This window comes from Gigantopelta aegis, chromosome 12, assembly GCF_016097555.1.
Source record: "Gigantopelta aegis isolate Gae_Host chromosome 12, Gae_host_genome, whole genome shotgun sequence".
NCBI lineage: Eukaryota > Metazoa > Mollusca > Gastropoda > Neomphalida > Peltospiridae > Gigantopelta > Gigantopelta aegis.
Window position 1 is genome coordinate 11205763 of NC_054710.1, and position 21926 is coordinate 11227688.

The 21926-nt window shown below is 43.3% G+C and overlaps 1 protein-coding gene across 1 annotated transcript in view; it reads left to right on the forward strand.

Moving 5' to 3' along the window:
• The first annotated feature begins 3690 nt into the window (after positions 1–3690).
• Positions 3691–21926, forward strand: part of LOC121385813 — a 29429-nt gene continuing 11193 nt past the window's right edge. Inside the window, exon 1 of the mRNA XM_041516601.1 lies at positions 3691–4819. Coding sequence (XP_041372535.1) covers positions 3691–4819 — 1129 coding nt within the window. The remainder of the gene's footprint in view (positions 4820–21926) is intronic.

Here is a 21926-nt window from a genome sequence, read left to right on the forward strand (position 1 = left end):
AGTGTAGCATTAGACTGGGTGGATATATTGTTATGGCATGGCATTAGACTGGGTACGAGCTCGAAAATACTGTTGCTTAACTTCACCAAAAAATAAAAATGCACGATTAAAAAAGCCCCAAAACATTATATGGCATCCCGGTGGGATACTGGGTTCTTGAAGTCTGGTATCCAAAATTAAATTCTGGTATCCCCGGGATATCGGGATACCCTTAATCTCGAACACTGATGTTGAGCACATGCCATTAATCAATAACCATGTTGATTAAAATAAGCATCAGCATGTTTACCCCTCCGGCCCCAGAAATGGTCACTGGCGAAGTCAGAGACTAGATCCGGGGCGGGCATGCCTGAACCTTAGTGGATATGGGCACGTAAAAAGAGTTGCCCAGTTGCCCAGATATTGTTTTCTTGCTCTTGTTAGTGATATTGTTAGCTGAACTTTACAAGATACATGGTCTGTGCACTACAAAGTTCATTTATCGGTGAGAGTTCATTCATCTCGGTCCACTATATAGTTCCTAATTGTGACACATTATGGTTCACATATTCACTTATAGAAAATGGGAAAGAATTAAATTTAACAGGTACCTCTGACTGCTTGATTCTGATATCGGTTGGGCGTGTAGAGATAAGACTATATATTATAAGGTAAATAATGTAAATATTTCCAATGTTAACATATATACACATCCATGGTCAGTCTGAACAAATCAGAAATAAGTGCGCAATTAAATTTGCAGTGCTATCAACGGGTTAGTGATTTTCGTGGTATATTTTATTCACGAACATATTTGCGTATATACGGCATACATGTATGAAGAGTTCAATCAGGCGCAAAAACCGACAAACACACATTTTATCCCAAAACCGACGTCTACCATCATTACTATCCTCAGGATGTGATGTTCTGATTTTTATACTCGTTTTTTAAAATTCTGTCCTTAATTTACTTTTAATTACTTATTTCAACTTAAAGGGACATATAGTACCCTAGTTTTTAAACACTATGGCATATGTTTGACTATTTGAGCCGTTTTTAATAACTGAAATCATACTTTACTTAAATTTTATTGTTTAGATTACCCATTTCCGTACATTCAAAGTGTTTTTGGTCATCCTGGTGTTTTTAATATCGCAAAATGCATTTCTCATATTTTTAAAAACGCATGTATGTCTGAGAAGTGACAGTTATGGAGTCGAGTTTTGGTCTATTTTTAGAGGGTATTCCACTGTTTAAAAGTCACAGACTCGTGTTTCATTCAGTTGTAACTTTTTCCAAATGTGTTACAGGTTTGTAGATTAACTAAACTTAGAGTGCATTTTCATGGGCTGAAACTCGGGTCTGTCCCTTTAAGATCACCATTTGTGGACTTGATATATGTTTTACATAGAAAACATAATTAAAAAAAATGCTTTTGCAGAAAATTAGTGAAATGCATTTATTAGTTTCTGTGGGCCCATTTGGCTATTTCTCGTTCCAGCCAGTCGGGATCAATTTAGGGCAGTAATATAGGATCTTTTACAAATTGACCAAAAACAGAACTTTTAATCTACCAGGGTACTGTTTCTTATTTTTCAAGGGGCCAACTGTCCCTCTATCCTTTAGTTATGCCTCTGGATACTAAATTACTAATATGTTCTTCTTATGTTTTTTTCAGGTTTTCCAGTTTTGCTGACTTTGTCCTACAAGTACCTACAGCTTCCAATTTGACTCACCAAAATGAACTCTGCGTACATATATTTGTCAGCCGAAGTCTTATGAAGAATATAAATATTATAATAATGCTTCAGTTTTGCATAAAAGAAGGATATGCGTTTTGGAATGTGTGTGTGTGTTTTGGTGCTGGAGGGTCATAAACATAACGTTAATTCATTCATTCATATGAGGAAGACTTAAACATTAGGAACACTTTGTTTAAACAAAAATATCATGTGAACATGATACGTGCAGATGCTGGAAACTCATATATCATATTTTCAGCCGACTAATTGATTTCCAAGTAAATAACTGGTGCATCCATTCATCTTAATAAGCGGAGAAAGGAACATAATTACCTTTTTTTACTCTACATATGGACATGTGTTGCAGTCAACAAGACGTGGTGTTTGACAAATATTTCAGGAATGTCACTAGTGCTTCATGAAGTGTGGACCAGTGGCCAGGACATTCTTACAACATATTGCAATAACCATTCAAAAGTGGTAGACTGGTGGCCAAGGCATTCTTACACCACATTGCAATAACCATTCAAAAGGTGTAGACTGGTGGCCAAGACATTCTTACAGCACTTTGCAATAACCATTCAAAAGGTGTAGACTGGTGGCCAAGGCATTCTTACACCACATTGCAATAACCATTCAAAAGGTGTAGACTGGTGGCCAAGACATTCTTACACCACATTGCAATAACCATTCAAAAGGTGTAGACTGGTGGCCAAGGCATTCTTACAGCACTTTGCAATAACCATTCAAAAGGTGTAGACTGGTGGCCAAGGCATTCTTACAGTACATTGCAATAACCATTCAAAAGGTGTGGTGGCCAAGACATTCTTGCAATAGAATGCAATAATCATTCAAAAGGTGTAGACTGGTGGCCAAGACATTCTTACAGTAGAATGCAATAATCATTCAAAAGGTGTAGACTGGTGGCCAAGGCATTCTTACAATACATTGCAATAACCATTCAAAAGGTGTAGACTGGTGGCTAAGAGATTCTTGCAGTAGAATGCTATAACTATTCAAAAGATCTAGACTGGTGACCAAGACATTCTTACAACTGAATGCTATAACCATTCAAAAGATCTAGACTGGTAGCCAAGACGTTCTTACAATAGATTGCTATAACCATTCAAAAGGGGTAGATGATGTTCGATGAAGTGGATAATTTTTCAACTACGGTACCACTAAAAACAAGCAGTAAGAACCAGATTTCCATAAACCGTATTCCAAGATGAAATACTTGATTAATTTACTTCAATGAGTTCATCCTCCGACGCCACATAACCGTAAACAAAATGTGTTGAGTGCATCGCAAAATAAAACATTTCTGTCAATGAGTTCAATACAAGACGTGAAAGAGTAGCTTATCTGTAGCACTCGTACAAGAGAATGGAGATGTAAATAATAACAGTGCTGGTAACACGTTAACAATGGATAACCAACAAATATGTGAACAATCAAGATGGTAAATGTAGGCTAATAGTGCAGATAACATTTATCAATGGAGGATCAACCAGAATACTTCAACACCCAGATGGTGAATATAGCCTATGATGCCGATATGACTGTTCCAAAATACTGATATTGCTCATAGCACTGATAACGAAGCCTTTATTGATATGTACTGTTAACAATGGAGAACCGACATGAATACACCAACTCCCAGAATGTGAATATAGCCTATGATGCCTATTATGACTGTTTCTACATATCAATATTGTTGATAACAGTTCTGACATACTCATAGTGCTGATAACAAAGCCTTTATTGAGGGTGGATAACAGTACTGTTAATACTTCATAATGGAGAATTGTCCAGGCTGTTAATATATCGTACAATACCGATATGACTATACCAACATACTACCAAGTCAGTGGTGATATGACTGTTCTAACATACTAATATTGCTCATAGCGCTGATAACAAAGCCTTTATTGAGGGTGGATAACAATACTGCTAATACTTTATAATGGAGAACCGTCCAGAATTCATGAACTCGCAGGCTGTGAATATATCGTACGATACCGATATGACTATACCTACATACTACCAAGTCAGTGCTGACCTGGAAAACCAAGCCGTGCCAGTGACCCTGCACGTGTCTGATGCCTCCATCCCGTCTGTGAATGGACTCCACGCAGAACGACCGGACGTGTTGGCATTGGCAACGGCCACCCTCCTCCAGGGGAGTTACTCGGATACGTCTGGCTACATACCAGTCCAGAACCTGGTCCTCAGTCATCAGCAGTGTTCCCAGTTCACGCAGCTAGGATCTGTGCTGGAGTCATCATTAATCCAGGGATCCTCCGGTCAAGAAGGCATCATCCAGGGTCACGAGGGCGTCATCCAGGGTCGAGAAGACATCATCCAGGGTCATGAGGGCATCATCCAGGATCACGAGGGCATCGTTCATAGCCTCGCCAGTCACGAACGGCTGATCGAAGGACAGGTGGCTCACGTAGCTCTCCTTCAAAGACAGGCAGCTCAAGACGGGCAGTCCGGATCTCAGTGTCACATCTTGGAAAGTTCCGGACTCCAAGGGCAGACGACTGAGATGCACCACCCGACGACCGGTCTCCACGGCGGCACACTGATTCAATTACCCACAATGCAGCAGCAGGTGGAAGCTGGGATGGTGTTCGGAGGTCAGCACGGCTCGGCGGGGGATAATCCGCTGATGCTGGTGAAACAGACCTACAACAACACCTCCGACTCCATGGTGGTCTTTCTGAACTCCTCCTCATCATGCACCACCACACTGACATCAGCATCAGACGCTGTCCAGTACACCGAGACTCCGGTCACTGAGACGTTCGTGGAGAAGAAGAAGAGAGCTAGCAGGCCGAGACCCGCCTCCAGGAAGAAGGACGTGCAAGGGAACATTGGGAGTGCCAAGGCTAAGCCGGTCCAGACTCTGCCACCCGATGGAATCATTTCCTCAGAGGATCTTGGAGGTCTGGAGATGACGTCCAACACCATCATAGCCCTGATGAAGAAGAAGTTCACCAAGAAGGGGCTGAAGATCAACGAATGTCCGTACTGCAAGAAGGGTCTGTCGTCCAGGGAGGCACTCCGCACGCACCTGCGCACACACACAGGTAAGATACGTCCTGGGCATATTTCAAACTGGCCATTTGGTTTCTGATATATGTGATTATTTTAGTACTGAGGAGAGGTATGGGGAGGATAGGAGGGAGAGAGAGGGAGGGGGAGAGAGAGCGAACGAGCTGGGTTGGGTGGGATGCACTCCGCATGTACACAGGTAAGATATGTCCTGGGCATATTTCAAACTGACCATTTGGTTTCTAATATATGTGTGACTATTTTAATACCGAGGAGAGGTTAGGGGAGTATAGGAGGGAGAGTGAGTGGGGTGGGATGGGAGGCACTCTGCAGGCACCTGCACACACCAACAGGTAAGATATGTCCTGGGTATATTTCAAACTGGCCATTTGGTTTCTAATATATATGTGATTATTTTGTGGGGTGGGGTGAGGGTGGGGCAATCCAGACGCACATGTGCATGCACAGCAGGTAAGATATGTCCTGGGAAAGGAAAGAAACGCCTGAGCATGTTTCTAATATATGTCGTTATTTTAACACTAGGGAGAGGTGATAGGGAGGTAGAAAGAGAGGGGAGGGTGGTGAGAGAGGGAGGGAGGGATAGGGAAGGAGAAAGAGAGGGGAGGGTGGTGAGAGAGGGAAGGAGGGATAGGGAGGGAGAAAGAGAGGGGAGGGTGGTGAGAGGGAAGGAGGTATATGGAGGGAGAAAGAGAGGGGAGGAGGGATAGGGAGGGAGAAAGGGAAGGAGGGATAGGGAGGGAGAAAGAGAGGGGAGGGTGGTGAGAGAGGGAAGGAGGGATAGGGAGGGAGAAAGAGTGGGGAGGGTGGTGAGAGAGGGAAGGAGGGATAGGGAGGGAGAAAGAGAGGGGAGGGTGGTGAGAGAGGGAAGGAGGTATAGGGAGGGAGAAAGAGAGGGGAGGGTGGTGAGAGAGGGAAGGAGGGATACGGAGGGAGAAAGAGAGGGGAGGGTGGTGAGAGAGGGAAGGAGGGATAGGGAGGGAGAAAGAGAGGGGAGGGTGGTGAGAGAGGGAAGGAGGGATAGGGAGGGAGAAAGAGAGGGGAGGGTGGTGAGAGAGGGAAGGAGGAAGAAAGAGAGGGGAGGGTGGTGAGAGAGGGGAGGGTGGATAGGGAGGGAGAAAGAGAGGGGAGGGTGGTGTGTGCTAGCTCTGGCACTCACCCAAATTCTCCAGTTGTGAATTTTAAGAAGAAATGGCGGATTTCATTTTAATTTGGCCGTGATAAATTCATGTAATAATTGATATTTTGTTAAACAAATAACTAGGATTGTGCAATATTTGAAGTTGAATAGATAATTTGGCAAAATGTTCTGCTCACCCAGAGCTAGCCCAGCAGTCCGACACAAAAGAGAATGTGATGCAGCCACATCATAGACAGGACAGTACATACCAAGTCCTTTGATGTACCAGTTGTGAGGCACGGGTTGAGATGATAAATAGAGGATACTCCCCGAGTGTCTTGTGATATCATAATTTATCAGCACGAGTTGATAAAAGGTATGAAATCTGAGACTTGCTGAGGATTTTTATACTTCTATCAACGAGTGCTGATAAATTATGATATCACAAGACATGGTGGGGTGGGGGGGGGGGGGGGTATTCTTTTTATCATCCTTTATCATTCTTTCCATTTGCGACAGTTGTAAACAATGTCAGTAATGTGGATTGAATGTCATCTTGGCAGCAGATAGTAGACCTGTTAACTAGCAGAACGACAGTGGTGTGACGTACACAGTGACGTAACAAAAGAAGCGATATCTCCTAGGAGAATATTGCAGGAGAAATCACACATTATAGTGGGCAGAGAGAAGCGACGTGGAAAGAAAAATTATCTCTCCCTAGGGGGGAAAAAAAGTCTTCGCCTCTAGATATGTTTAGACATCATAAACAGTGCTTCACTATAGGCGGTTAATTGTGGGTTAATTGTGTGTATGAATAGTTTACGTGGTAGAAGTCATGTCAACAACTAACTTGCATCATCAGCGATACGTACATCACAGCTATGACGCAATGCTGTCTCTTGTTCTCAACTTGCAAACTTGTTTTCAACAACAGTATCATGTGAAAATCTTCCATAAAATGATAAATTTGATAATGGGTAATAAATAGAATACCCAACTCTGTACTGGGCAATACTATTTATTTTGCTCTCATCAGTTGATATTGTCCTTCTGAGTCGTTCTCTACCATTGAGGGGGGTGGGATTTAGCTCAGTCGGTTGAGTGCTCGCCTGAGGTGCTTGCATTACAGGATCGAACCACCTCGATAGATCCATTCAACTGATTGGGGTTTTTTCTCGTTCCAACCAGTGCACCACAACTGGTCAAAAGCTGTGGTATGTGCTTTCCTGTCTGTGGGTAATGTAACTGCCGACATACATGTAGACCTACTCGTACTGTCCAGGAGATAGCAATACATATGTATATGTACCATCCTGTCTGTGAGTAATGTAACTGCTGACATACATGTAGACCTACTCGTACTGTCCAGGAGATAGCAATACATATGTATATGTACCATCCTGTCTGTGGGTAATGTAACTGCTGACATACATGTAGACCTACTCGTACTGTCCAGGAGATAGCAATACATATGTATATGTACCATCCTGTCTGTAGGTAATGTAACTGCCGACATACATGTAGACCTACTCGTACTGTCCAGGAGATAGCAATACATATGTATGTACCAACCTGTCTGTGAGTAATGTAACTGCCGACATACATGTAGACCTACTCGTACTGTCCAGGAGATAGCAATACATATGTATGTACCATCCTGTCTGTGAGTAATGTAACTGCCGAAATACATGTAGACCTACTCGTACTGTCCAGGAGATAGCAATACATATGTATATGTACCATCCTGTCTGTGAGTAATGTAACTGCCGACATACATGTAGACCTACTCGTACTGTCCAGGAGATAGCAATACATATGTATGTACCATCCTGTCTGTGGGTAATGTAACTGCTGACATACATGTAGACCTACTCGTACTGTCCAGGAGATAGCAATACATATGTATATGTACCATCCTGTCTGAGTAATGTAACTGCCGACATACATGTAGACCTACTCGTACTGTCCAGGAGATAGCAATACATATGTATGTACCATCCTGTCTGTGGGTAATGTAACTGCTGACATACATGTAGACCTACTCGTACTGTCCAGGAGATAGCAATACATATGTATATGTACCATCCTGTCTGTGAGTAATGTAACTGCTGACATACATGTAGACCTACTCGTACTGTCCAGGAGATAGCAATACATATGTATATGTACCATCCTGTCTGTGAGTAATGTAACTGCTGACATACATGTAGACCTACTCGTACTGTCCAGGAGATAGCAATACATATGTATATGTACCATCCTGTCTGTGAGTAATGTAACTGCTGACATACATGTAGACCTACTCGTACTGTCCAGGAGATAGCAATACATATGTATATGTACCATCCTGTCTGTGAGTAATGTAACTGCTGACATACATGTAGACCTACTCGTACTGTCCAGGAGATAGCAATACATATGTATGTACCATCCTGTCTGTGGGTAATGTAACTGCTGACATACATGTAGACCTACTCGTACTGTCCAGGAGATAGCAATACATATGTATATGTACCATCCTGTCTGTGAGTAATGTAACTGCTGACATACATGTAGACCTACTCGTACTGTCCAGGAGATAGCAATACATATGTATATGTACCATCCTGTCTGTGGGTAATGTAACTGCTGACATACATGTAGACCTACTCGTACTGTCCAGGAGATAGCAATACATATGTATATGTACCATCCTGTCTGTGAGTAATGTAACTGCTGACATACATGTAGACCTACTCGTACTGTCCAGGAGATAGCAATACATATGTATATGTACCATCCTGTCTGTGAGTAATGTAACTGCTGACATACATGTAGACCTACTCGTACTGTCCAGGAGATAGCAATACATATGTATATGTACCATCCTGTCTGTGGGATGATGTATGTAGAGGATACTCCCCGAGTGTCTTGTGATATTATAATTTATCAGCACAAGTTGATAAAAGTATGAAATCTGAGGCTTGCCAAGGATTTTATACTTTTATCAACGAGTGCTGATAAATTGTGATATCACAGGACAGGAGGGGGTATTCTTTTTATCATCCATTATCATTATTTTCATTTGCGACAGTTGTAAACAGTGTCAGTAATGTGGGTTGAATGTCAGCGGTAGACTCGTTAACTAGCAGAACGTCGGTGGCGTGACGTCACTAATGTTAGGTTTAGCGCTGAAACAAACAGTGACATAACAAAATTTGACCAATCCAGATTATAGTGCCAGCGATATCTCCTACAAAAGCCTTTAATGGATGATAAATAAAATATCCCTTGCTACTAATGGAAAAATGTAGCGGGTTTCCTCTCTGAGAATATATGCAGGGTTGAAAATTAGCAGTCACCCGGTCGCCCGTGGTGACCTTTATTGGGTAAGGACAACTAAGAATTTAACCTTTAGACTACTGGATTAATTTTTAACAAAAACCTCGTTGAGTGGGTACAAGTTTATAATTTTTACTCACATATATTCACTTCAATGTTTTATAAATACATGAAATAAAGTTCATATATGAATCGGTAAGTATTATTTTCGTGTCTCTTTTTGTAATTTTTATTATTTTACATCGGCTAATGGTGATTAAAATTAGGCAAAAAATAGAAAAAGTTGCGTTTACTTACGGGCATTTGTGGCCAGCTGTCCAGTATTTATGTCCATTATTCCCGATAACAGTGATTTTTTGACCAGAATTTTTTTTAAAACCCGAACTACGATTCATATTGCAATATTTGGTAATTTTCGTTGTTGGTAAAACGATCAAATTTATTATCAAATTAGCTGTTACAATCAGCTATCGATCCCTGAAAATTACCGCGACGTGCCGCCATTGATGTCAAGCGAAAATACTTGCCGAAAACCACTTTTTGAACTCAAAATTTCAAGGTATTTTCAATTGAAAAAATCTAAACAAAAACCACCATTTTGAAAAAAAATCTTTTTTCTTTAATTATATTTCCGTTTCCGGTGAGTGTCGTGTGCAAAACTGCGGGAAATATGAATTGGGGAATGCACTGTATACAGTGTACAGTATATCTATATCGACTGACGTGACGTTGGGCGAGATATCTCGCCTGCAGTAGTCAGAAGGTTAACTAAGATAGTCCATTGGATGACCATTGATTTTAGAGTCTGGCGAGTATAATATATGGTACCAGTTTTAAAAAAACGCACAGAAACTGAATCGAATGTGACAAAACACACCGCGTCTGTGCTGGCACGAACTACATAAGAACGCTTTTATGCGTTGTAATATGATAACCAAATGATATAATATGATAAGTGCATTGTATACTTTGGAAATTGTTTTTGTTTTGCTTGTTTTTGTTTTTATATATTTATTTTTCTTTCAATATTTATTTTATTAGTAGCCTACTATTGTAGCACTTACAATATCCAAATTAAACGAACACGTGTGCGCGCACAAACACACACACACACACACACACACACACACACACACACGCATTATTACATTTTACTGAGGCAGAAAATATTCATTTTGAGACTATATTATAAAAACATTAATTAATTAATTTTTAAACCCATATACCATCTCAGATAACTTTTTTTTTGGGGGGGGTGGGGGGGAGGGGAACGTTCAGTGTAAATTTATTTACAGATTACCATCAAAGTGTATAAGTTAAATCTTTTCTGATACAGGTTTTAAGGTAGTTGATGGAACATCCAAGGTAATCTGAACGACAAAACTGTAATACATTATCAGGGCCATATCTCTGCACAATGCAGAGTTGAATGAGTATTTGGCAAAATAGTGAATGATTCCATAGATCTCTCTCGAGTACCAATACCGGCCTCGGTGGCGTCGTGGCAGGCCATCGGTCTACAGGCTGGTAGGTACTGGGTTCGGATCCCAGTCGAGGCATGAAATTTTTAATCCAGATACCGACTCCAAACCCTGAGTGAGTGTTCCGCAAGGCTCAATGGGTAGGTGTAAACCACTTGCACCGACCAGTGATCCATAACTGGTTCAACAAAGGCCATGGTTTGTGCTATCCTGCCTGTGGGAAGCACAAATAAAAGATCCCTTGCTGCCAATCGGAAGAGTAGCCCATGTAGTGGCGACAGCGGGTTTCCTCTCAAAATCTGTGTGGTTCTTAACCATATGTCTGACACCATATAACCGTAAATAAAATGTGTTGAGTGCGTCGTTAAATAAAACATTTCTTTCTTTCTTTCTCTCTCTCGAGTACCACATCCATAGGAGGACAGCCACTCCAAGAAAATCCTTTACTGGAAGTTTCACCCCTCTTGCATCACCACAAAGAAGACTGCCACTCTCACTAGTTTACTAAAGCATACACAGTTCTACCTTTAGTCTTTTTGTACTGTATTATGAGAGACAATGCAAGTCAAGCTGCATACCGTGGATGTTCTAGCATTTTGTCTTCACCCCTGTATTAAAAATTAGATTTAATCTGTATAATTTAATGTTAATTTGTAAAGAAACATTTTTGTTTATTTGAAAAAAAAGGTTATTTGAATTGGTATACTTGTAACATGTTTTTATATGAATTTTAACTTTATTCATTATGAAGTTACATGTCAGTCCATCGCTTTCCTTTTGATGCAAACGGATTATATATGGTGAGCACACAGAATTCAACAAAGAACATTCTTGTTTTGATTTTGGCTGAGCAGTTACATTTCAATGTGATAATAGGAGAGCTAGATGAATTTGAGAAGGGCCATTAAGATTTGTCTTCAACTGGCCCTGCTGGTTTTTATGTTAATTTTCAACCCTGTATATATGTCAGAATGACTAAATGTTTGACATCCATTTAGGAGATAACCATATGGAGTATTTAGATTTGCGGGTGTTATTGTCTATTTGATCCCGCAAATGTCATTTTGGACCGAAGGCGTTATGATGTCATTAGCTTTCCGGGTGTTATGGTCTATTTGATCCCGGAAAAAGAATGTAATTAACCAATCACAATACAGAACACATTCCAGTCGGTTTACAATAGCTGATGATTAATAAATCAATGTGCTCTAGTGGTGTCGGTAAACAAAACAAACTTAACCTTATGGGGGGGGGGGGGGTGTTTCAGCATAAATCACATGGGTGGGGGTTGGGACAATATTTTATTATGTTCATGGCAAAATAAAATTTGATTTAAACCAAGTTTACATGCACATAAATTGAGAGGAAACACCAGCCACAAAATGATAGTTCTGCACTTACCAGTGTGACTTGTATTCTGATGTTAATGCTAAACCCTTTAAATAGACATGATTGTTCTAACTTGAAGGGACATTCCTGAGTTTGCTGAGATTTTTATTATGTTATCGACTAACGGACACTTTTTAATGATTGTAATTACATATCAAATATATATTTCTGCATAAAATATTAGTGGCAGTATATTAAATGTGTTTCTCATCATTCTAATATTTGTACTAGGTTAAATTTTATTTCCTAAAAGTATTTTTTTCTTATATTCGTATTATTTGAAGACAAAATCCAGTTTGGGCTTCTTACAAATATTAACATGACCAGAAACACATTGAATATACAGACACTGATATTCTAAACCAGAAAATATATTTAATATGTAAGTTTAATCATGGAAATGTTTTATCAGTTGGAAACATCTTACATTAATGCAGTAAACTCAGGAATGTCCCTTTAAGTAAGTTTAAAATCAATGCTAAAATAGTCACACAAATTAGGGTCTTCATGAGTACTCGAGTACTTGGGCACGGGTCGAGTCTAGCAAGGCACTTGACGGAACTCGAGTACTTGGGCACGGGTCGAGTCTAGCAAGACACTTGACGGAACTCGAGTACTTGGGCACGGGTCGAGTCTAGCAAGACACTTCATGGAACTCGAGTACTTGGGCACGGGTCGAGTCTAGCAACACACTTCACGGAACTCGAGTAATTGGGCACGGGTCGAGTCTAGCAACACACTTCAGAGAACTCGAGTAATTGGGCACGGGTCGAGTCTAGCAAGACACTTGACGGAACTCGAGTACTTGGGCACGGGTCGAGTCTAGCAAGACACTTGACGGAACTCGAGTACTTGGGCACGGGTCGAGTCTAGCAAGACACTTCAGAGAACTCGAGTACTTGGGCACGGGTCGAGTCTAGCAAGACACTTGACGGAACTCGAGTACTTGGGCACGGGTCGAGTCTAGCAAGACACTTGACGGAACTCGAGTACTTGGGCACGGGTCGAGTCTAGCAAGACACTTCATGGAACTCGAGTACTTGGGCACGGGTCGAGTCTAGCAAGACACTTGACGGAACTCGAGTACTTGGGCACGGGTCGAGTCTAGCAAGACACTTGACGGAACTCGAGTACTTGGGCACGGGTCGAGTCTAGCAAGACACTTGACGGAACTCGAGTACTTGGGCACGGGTCGAGTCTAGCAAGACACTTGACGGAACTCGAGTACTTGGGCACGGGTCGAGTCTAGCAAGACACTTCATGGAACTCGAGTACTTGGGCACCGGTCGAGTCTAGCAAGACACTTGACGGAACTCGAGTACTTGGGCACGGGTCGAGTCTAGCAAGACACTTGACGGAACTCGAGTACTTGGGCACGGGTCGAGTCTAGCAAGGCACTTCATGGAACTCGAGTACTTGGGCACGGGTCGAGTCTAGCAAGGCACTTGACGGAACTCGAGTACTTGGGCACGGGTCGAGTCTAGCAAGGCACTTGACGGAACTCGAGTACTTGGGCACGGGTCGAGTCTAGCAAGGCACTTGACGGAACTCGAGTACTTGGGCACGGGTCGAGTCTAGCAAGGCACTTGACGGAACTCGAGTACTTGGGCACGGGTCGAGTCTAGCAAGGCACTTGACGGAACTCGAGTACTTGGGCACGGGTCGAGTCTAGCAAGGCACTTGACGGAACTCGAGTACTTGGGCACGGGTCGAGTCTAGCAAGGCACTTGACGGAACTCGAGTACTTGGGCACGGGTCGAGTCTAGCAAGGCACTTGACGGAACTCGAGTACTTGGGCACGGGTCGAGTCTAGCAAGGCACTTGACGGAACTCGAGTACTTGGGCACGGGTCGAGTCTAGCAAGACACTTGACGGAACTCGAGTACTTGGGCACGGGTCGAGTCTAGCAAGACACTTGACTCGAGTACTTGGGCACGGGTCGAGTCTAGCAAGACACGAGAACTCGAGTACTTGGGCACGGGTCGAGTCTAGCAAGACACTTGACGGAACTCGAGTACTTGGGCACGGGTCGAGTCTAGCAAGACACTTGACGGAACTCGAGTACTTGGGCACGGGTCGAGTCTAGCAAGACACTTGACGGAACTCGAGTACTTGGGCACGGGTCGAGTCTAGCAAGACACTTGACGGAACTCGAGTACTTGGGCACGGGTCGAGTCTAGCAAGACACTTGACGGAACTCGAGTACTTGGGCACGGGTCGAGTCTAGCAAGACACTTCACGGAACTCGAGTACTTGGGCACGGGTCGAGTCTAGCAAGACACTTGACGGAACTCGAGTACTTGGGCACGGGTCGAGTCTAGCAAGTCTAGCAAGACACTTCATGGAACTCGAGTACTTGGGCACGGGTCGAGTCTAGCAAGACACTTGACGGAACTCGAGTACTTGGGCACGGGTCGAGTCTAGCAAGACACTTGACGGAACTCGAGTACTTGGGCACGGGTCGAGTCTAGCAAGACACTTGACGGAACTCGAGTACTTGGGCACGGGTCGAGTCTAGCAAGACACTTGACGGAACTCGAGTACTTGGGCACGGGTCGAGTCTAGCAAGACACTTGACGGAACTCGAGTACTTGGGCACGGGTCGAGTCTAGCAAGACACTTGACGGAACTCGAGTACTTGGGCACGGGTCGAGTCTAGCAAGACACTTGACGGAACTCGAGTACTTGGGCACGGGTCGAGTCTAGCAAGACACTTGACGGAACTCGAGTACTTGGGCACGGGTCGAGTCTAGCAAGACACTTGACGGAACTCGAGTACTTGGGCACGGGTCGAGTCTAGCAAGACACTTGACGGAACTCGAGTACTTGGGCACGGGTCGAGTCTAGCAAGACACTTGACGGAACTCGAGTACTTGGGCACGGGTCGAGTCTAGCAAGACACTTGACGGAACTCGAGTACTTGGGCACGGGTCGAGTCTAGCAAGACACTTGACGGAACTCGAGTACTTGGGCACGGGTCGAGTCTAGCAAGACACTTGACGGAACTCGAGTACTTGGGCACGGGTCGAGTCTAGCAAGACACTTGACGGAACTCGAGTACTTGGGCACGGGTCGAGTCTAGCAAGACACTTCACGGAACTCGAGTACTTGGGCACGGGTCGAGTCTAGCAAGACACTTGACGGAACTCGAGTACTTGGGCACGGGTCGAGTCTAGCAAGACACTTGACGGAACTCGAGTACTTGGGCACGGGTCGAGTCTAGCAAGACACTTGACGGAACTCGAGTACTTGGGCACGGGTCGAGTCTAGCAAGACACTTGACGGAACTCGAGTACTTGGGCACGGGTCGAGTCTAGCAAGACACTTCACGGAACTCGAGTACTTGGGCACGGGTCGAGTCTAGCAAGACACTTGACGGAACTCGAGTACACGGGTCGAGTCTAGCAAGACACTTGACGGAACTCGAGTACTTGGGCACGTCGAGTCTCGAGAACTCTACTTGGGCACGGGTCGAGTCTAGCAAGACACTTGACGGAACTCGAGTACTTGGGCACGGGTCGAGTCTACTTGACGGAACTCGAGTACTTGGGCACGGGTCGAGTCTGACTTCATGGAACTCGAGTACTTGGGCACGGGTCGAGTCTAGCAAGACACTTGACGGAACTCGAGTACTTGGGCACGGGTCGAGTCTAGCAAGACACTTGACGGAACTCGAGTACTTGGGCACGGGTCGAGTCTAGCAAGACACTTGACGGAACTCGAGTTGGGCACGGGTCGAGTCTAGCAAGACACTTGACGGAACTCGAGTACTTGGGCACGGGTCGAGTCTAGCAAGACACTTGACGGAACTCGAGTACTTGGGCACGGGTCGAGTCTAGCAAGACACTTCAGAGAACTCGAGTACTTGGGCACGGGTCGAGTCTAGCAAGACACTTGACGGAACTCGAGTACTTGGGCACGGGTCGAGTCTAGCAAGACACGTGACGGAACTCGAGTACTTGGGCACGGGTCGAGTCTAGCAAGACACTTGACGGAACTCGAGTACTTGGGCACGGGTCGAGTCTAGCAAGACACTTCAGAGAACTCGAGTACTTGGGCACGGGTCGAGTCTAGCAAGACACTTGACGGAACTCGAGTACTTGGGCACGGGTCGAGTCTAGCAAGACACTTCATGGAACTCGAGTACTTGGGCACGGGTCGAGTCTAGCAAGACACTTGACGGAACTCGAGTACTTGGGCACGGGTCGAGTCTAGCAAGACACTTGACGGAACTCGAGTACTTGGGCACGGGTCGAGTCTAGCAAGACACTTGACGGAACTCGAGTACTTGGGCACGGGTCGAGTCTAGCAAGACACTTGACGGAACTCGAGTACTTGGGCACCGGTCGAGTCTAGCAAGACACTTCATGGAACTCGAGTACTTGGGCACCGGTCGAGTCTAGCAAGACACTTGACGGAACTCGAGTACTTGGGCACGGGTCGAGTCTAGCAAGGCACTTCATGGAACTCGAGTACTTGGGCACGGGTCGAGTCTAGCAAGGCACTTGACGGAACTCGAGTACTTGGGCACGGGTCGAGTCTAGCAAGGCACTTGACGGAACTCGAGTACTTGGGCACGGGTCGAGTCTAGCAAGGCACTTGACGGAACTCGAGTACTTGGGCACGGGTCGAGTCTAGCAAGGCACTTGACGGAACTCGAGTACTTGGGCACGGGTCGAGTCTAGCAAGACACTTCATGGAACTCGAGTACTTGGGCACCGGTCGAGTCTAGCAAGACACTTGACGGAACTCGAGTACTTGGGCACGGGTCGAGTCTAGCAAGGCACTTCATGGAACTCGAGTACTTGGGCACGGGTCGAGTCTAGCAAGACACTTGACGGAACTCGAGTACTTGGGCACGGGTCGAGTCTAGCAAGACACTTGACGGAACTCGAGTACTTGGGCACGGGTCGAGTCTAGCAAGACACTTGACGGAACTCGAGTACTTGGGCACGGGTCGAGTCTAGCAAGACACTTGACGGAACTCGAGTACTTGGGCACGGGTCGAGTCTAGCAAGACACTTGACGGAACTCGAGTACTTGGGCACGGGTCGAGTCTAGCAAGACACTTCAGAGAACTCGAGTACTTGGGCACGGGTCGAGTCTAGCAAGACACTTGACGGAACTCGAGTACTTGGGCACGGGTCGAGTCTAGCAAGACACGTGACGGAACTCGAGTACTTGGGCACGGGTCGAGTCTAGCAAGACACTTGACGGAACTCGAGTACTTGGGCACGGGTCGAGTCTAGCAAGACACTTCAGAGAACTCGAGTACTTGGGCACGGGTCGAGTCTAGCAAGACACTTGACGGAACTCGAGTACTTGGGCACGGGTCGAGTCTAGCAAGACACTTCATGGAACTCGAGTACTTGGGCACGGGTCGAGTCTAGCAAGACACTTGACGGAACTCGAGTACTTGGGCACGGGTCGAGTCTAGCAAGACACTTGACGGAACTCGAGTACTTGGGCACGGGTCGAGTCTAGCAAGACACTTGACGGAACTCGAGTACTTGGGCACCGGTCGAGTCTAGCAAGACACTTCATGGAACTCGAGTACTTGGGCACCGGTCGAGTCTAGCAAGACACTTGACGGAACTCGAGTACTTGGGCACGGGTCGAGTCTAGCAAGGCACTTCATGGAACTCGAGTACTTGGGCACGGGTCGAGTCTAGCAAGGCACTTGACGGAACTCGAGTACTTGGGCACGGGTCGAGTCTAGCAAGGCACTTGACGGAACTCGAGTACTTGGGCACGGGTCGAGTCTAGCAAGGCACTTGACGGAACTCGAGTACTTGGGCACGGGTCGAGTCTAGCAAGGCACTTGACGGAACTCGAGTACTTGGGCACGGGTCGAGTCTAGCAAGGCACTTGACGGAACTCGAGTACTTGGGCACGGGTCGAGTCTAGCAAGGCACTTGACGGAACTCGAGTACTTGGGCACGGGTCGAGTCTAGCGAGACGCTTGACGGAACTCGAGTACCTGGGCACGGGTCGAGTCTAGCAAGACACTTGACGGAACTCGAGTACCTGGGCACGGGTCGAGTCTAGCAAGGCACTTGACGGAACTCGAGTACTTGGGCACGGGTCGAGTCTAGCAAGACACTTGACGGAACTCGAGTACCTGGGCACGGGTCGAGTCTAGCAAGACACTTGACGGAACTCGAGTACTGGGCACGGGTCGAGTCTAGCAAGACACTTCATGGAACTCGAGTACCCGTACAAGGTGGAATACAATGATCAATGTAGGAAAATAATTTCAGCAGTCGATAACCATATGATCATGTGCTAGTTTCTCTTTTTAAACTGGCCGTCCGTCCTTCACAACGCTGACATATCAACCTGTTTCTAAATGCAATACAATAACATGATTTGGCATTCATGTTCAGTGCTGGATTTAGGATGCATATTGCTATTTAACTTTATTCGTTAGTCGCATTATCATCTAGTGTAAGTGTCGGATACTCGGGTCCGAGTCGAGTTTGACCATCGAGTATTCGAGTCCAATATTTTGGACTCATGGAGGCCCTACACAAAATAGCGCACATGCAATGTACTTAATTTGACATTTGTCATTTTAATGTTATATTTACTTTTAACATTAATGTTAATTAACTATATGTGTATTTATGTATAAGCATTGTAATGTATTTATGAGTGGAACATGCTGTGAAATAATAGGAAATCAAAATAAACACATTCATATTTGTAAACAAATTTATTGAACTGAAATTTTCTAGCTTTTTAAGAAAAACAATACCAAATCTTCTTTCTTTAAAATTTGGTTTTCTGATAAAGAATCTATATATAGTCATCCAATAGTCAATAATTAATTATTCAGTGTGCTCCAGTGGTGTCGTTAAACAAAACAAACAAACTTTAAACTATTGATAGTCCGTCCAACCCTCCTTGAACATTGTTTTCAGTTTAATTTGCTGTAAGGAGAAAAGTAAAAAAACCTTCAAATAACAACCCCCCCTCCCCCCCCCCCCCTATTTTTGTGTGCTATCGGCTCCATACCCCCCCCAATTTCCCCATCCCACTAATTGATTATACAATCGGTTAAAATGTATAGGAACTTGGGAAGATCAGACAAATTCGCAACTATGTGATGCTAAAATGTCTGAAGTAGCTCAAATGGTTTAAAAGCTATGATAATAAGGATTTGGAGCCTTGTAGTACATCTTTCTACTAGTACTGTTCGGGAGGCATGGGTTTTTTAATCCAGATACCGACTCCAAACCCTGAGTGAGTGCTCCGCAAGGCTCAATGGGTAGGTGTAAACCACTTGAACCGACCAGTGATCCATAACTGGTTTCAACAAAGGCCATGGTTTGTGCTATCCTGCCTGTGGGAAGTGCAAATAAAAGATCCCTTTGCTGCCTGTCATAAAAGAGTAGCCTATGTGGCAACAACGGGTTTCCTCTCAAAATCTGTGTGGTCCTTAACCATATGTCTGACGCCATATAACTGTAAATAAAATGTGTTGAGTACGTTGTTAAATAAAACATTTCTTTCTTTAAGGATTTGTATTCATAACTTATTTTAGTAGATGAATAGTTGGTGTACAACTTATCCACTTTTCAATTTTATTCACCTCAACATGTTTTGATTTATGTGGTTGGGCACCTCTCTTTAATCAAGCCAGGTTTTGTTTCGTACTTAGATAGGCCTAATAATTTATATTTTGTCTCAATTGCTTTTAATGTAACAGATTTAAAAAAAAAAAAAATTAATATTTAAAAAAAAAGAAATCTCAGAATCTGTTTTATTCTTTATGGAATATGTGAAAATAAATAAATGTCAATGAACACACAGATTCACCAGTACATAGCGGCATAGTCTCAACAGGTTAGAAATCAAGAAACGTACACAATAATAGCCCGCAAATACTGAACTGATGAATACAAATTCTGACAACGAGCAAGCTAGGAAATGTTTACTGCGGTTAACATTTTCTGCGACAATCGATTATGAATTTCATAATCGATGATCACATCACTAGAGCCCCAACCGATCAATCTTTGATTATGATCGATCACCACTAGTATATATACCACAGTAACAAAATGATGTATCCTAATGGAAAGGACTATAAATTGATTTTTATTACATTCTAAGGTTGTTTTGATCTTCAGTTGATCATTATTTATTTGACTATAAGTTCAGGATAAATGTTTTCATATTGGAAACTAAAGTTTACAGACTTTTGTTTTCAGGAATAACACATTTTAAAGCATTTTACAAATTAATATGTAACTACTATTAGTGGCTCAGTCATTCTAGGCTTTTTGCTACATTATCTTTTGAGTTAGACATTGTGTAAAGTACTAAGAATAATTATATTAGTCAAATACCCTTTTCAGAAATTAAGTAAAGTTTTATGAAACTTAATGAGAAATTATGGATGGATGGATAGGAACAGCACAATTAAATTAACAAAATACCCTTTTTTAGAAATAGATTTTTTTAATGAAACTTAAGAAAGGAAATAAAAAGTACCTTTTGTCATATATATATCATATCCAAAAATCACTGTTGGATATGTTATATTTATTGTGTACAAAGCCAAAACAAGGGTGTGAAAAATGACTGTTGTCAACCTTAGTTGCAATATTTTGAGATTCTAGATACTTTGGGAAATTCCGTTATGTTTTTCAAAGATTTGTTTTAATGGAACCCAAACAATGATTAACATTTGACATTTACTATTTTGCCCAGTAGTACAGCATTTGCTCGATATGCGGTCGGTGTGGGATCGATCCCCGTCGGTGGGCCCCAAGGGCTGTTTCTCGTTTCAGCCAGTGCACCACGACTAGCATATCAAAGGCCATGGTATGTACTACCCTGTCTGGGATGGTGCATATAAAAGATCCCTTGCTGCTAATCAAAAGGAGTAGCCCATGAAGTGGCGACGGCAGGTTTTTTCTCTCAGTATCTGTGTGGTCCTTAACCGTATGTCTGACGCCATATAACCGTAAATAAAATGTGTTGAGTGCATCGTTAAATAAAACATTTCTTTCTTTCATATCAGAGATTAAAGTCTACAGACTTTGTTTTTGGAATTACACATTTCACAAATTAAAGTGTAACTAATACTATTAGCGGCTCAGTCATTCTAGACTTTTTGCTACAGTTTAGGTTAAGTTAGACATTATCGGTACATGTATCAGCTCAGGCAGGATAGATACTTTGTCACCGGCCATCTGACTACAGGCTGGTAGACACAGGGTTCGCAGCTCGGTACCGGCTCCAACCCAGAGCAAGTTCTTAAGGGCTCAGTGGGTAGGTGCAAGGCCACAACACCCTCTTCTCACTAATCACTCTAAACCACTAACCAACTAACAACTGACCTGGACAGACAGACCAGATAGCTGAGGTGTGTGCCCAGGACATCATTCTTGAACCTTAATTGGATATAAGCACAAAAATAAGTTGAAATGAAAAAGCCCCAAATGACACTTTGTCATAGCTTGAGCACTGACACTGGAGGAGAAAATGGAATGAATATATTGATCAAAAAGCATTTTAAAAAATTGGTATATAATTTATTTATTATATAACATTTAGTGAAATATCTTAAAATATCAGTAAAATAAAAGTGTTGTCAGACAAATTTCACTATTTCATTTTAAAGTTGTTATCAGTACTGTAGAAACTGTTATCTTCACTGTAGAAACTGTTATCAGTACTGTAGAAAGTGTTATCTTCACTGTAAGAAAGTTGCAACTATTTTGCTGCTAGCATTTTAAAAATAAAGGTAAGTTGCCAAAAGTTATATAATAAATAGAAAATTTCATGTTTTTTGTCAAATAT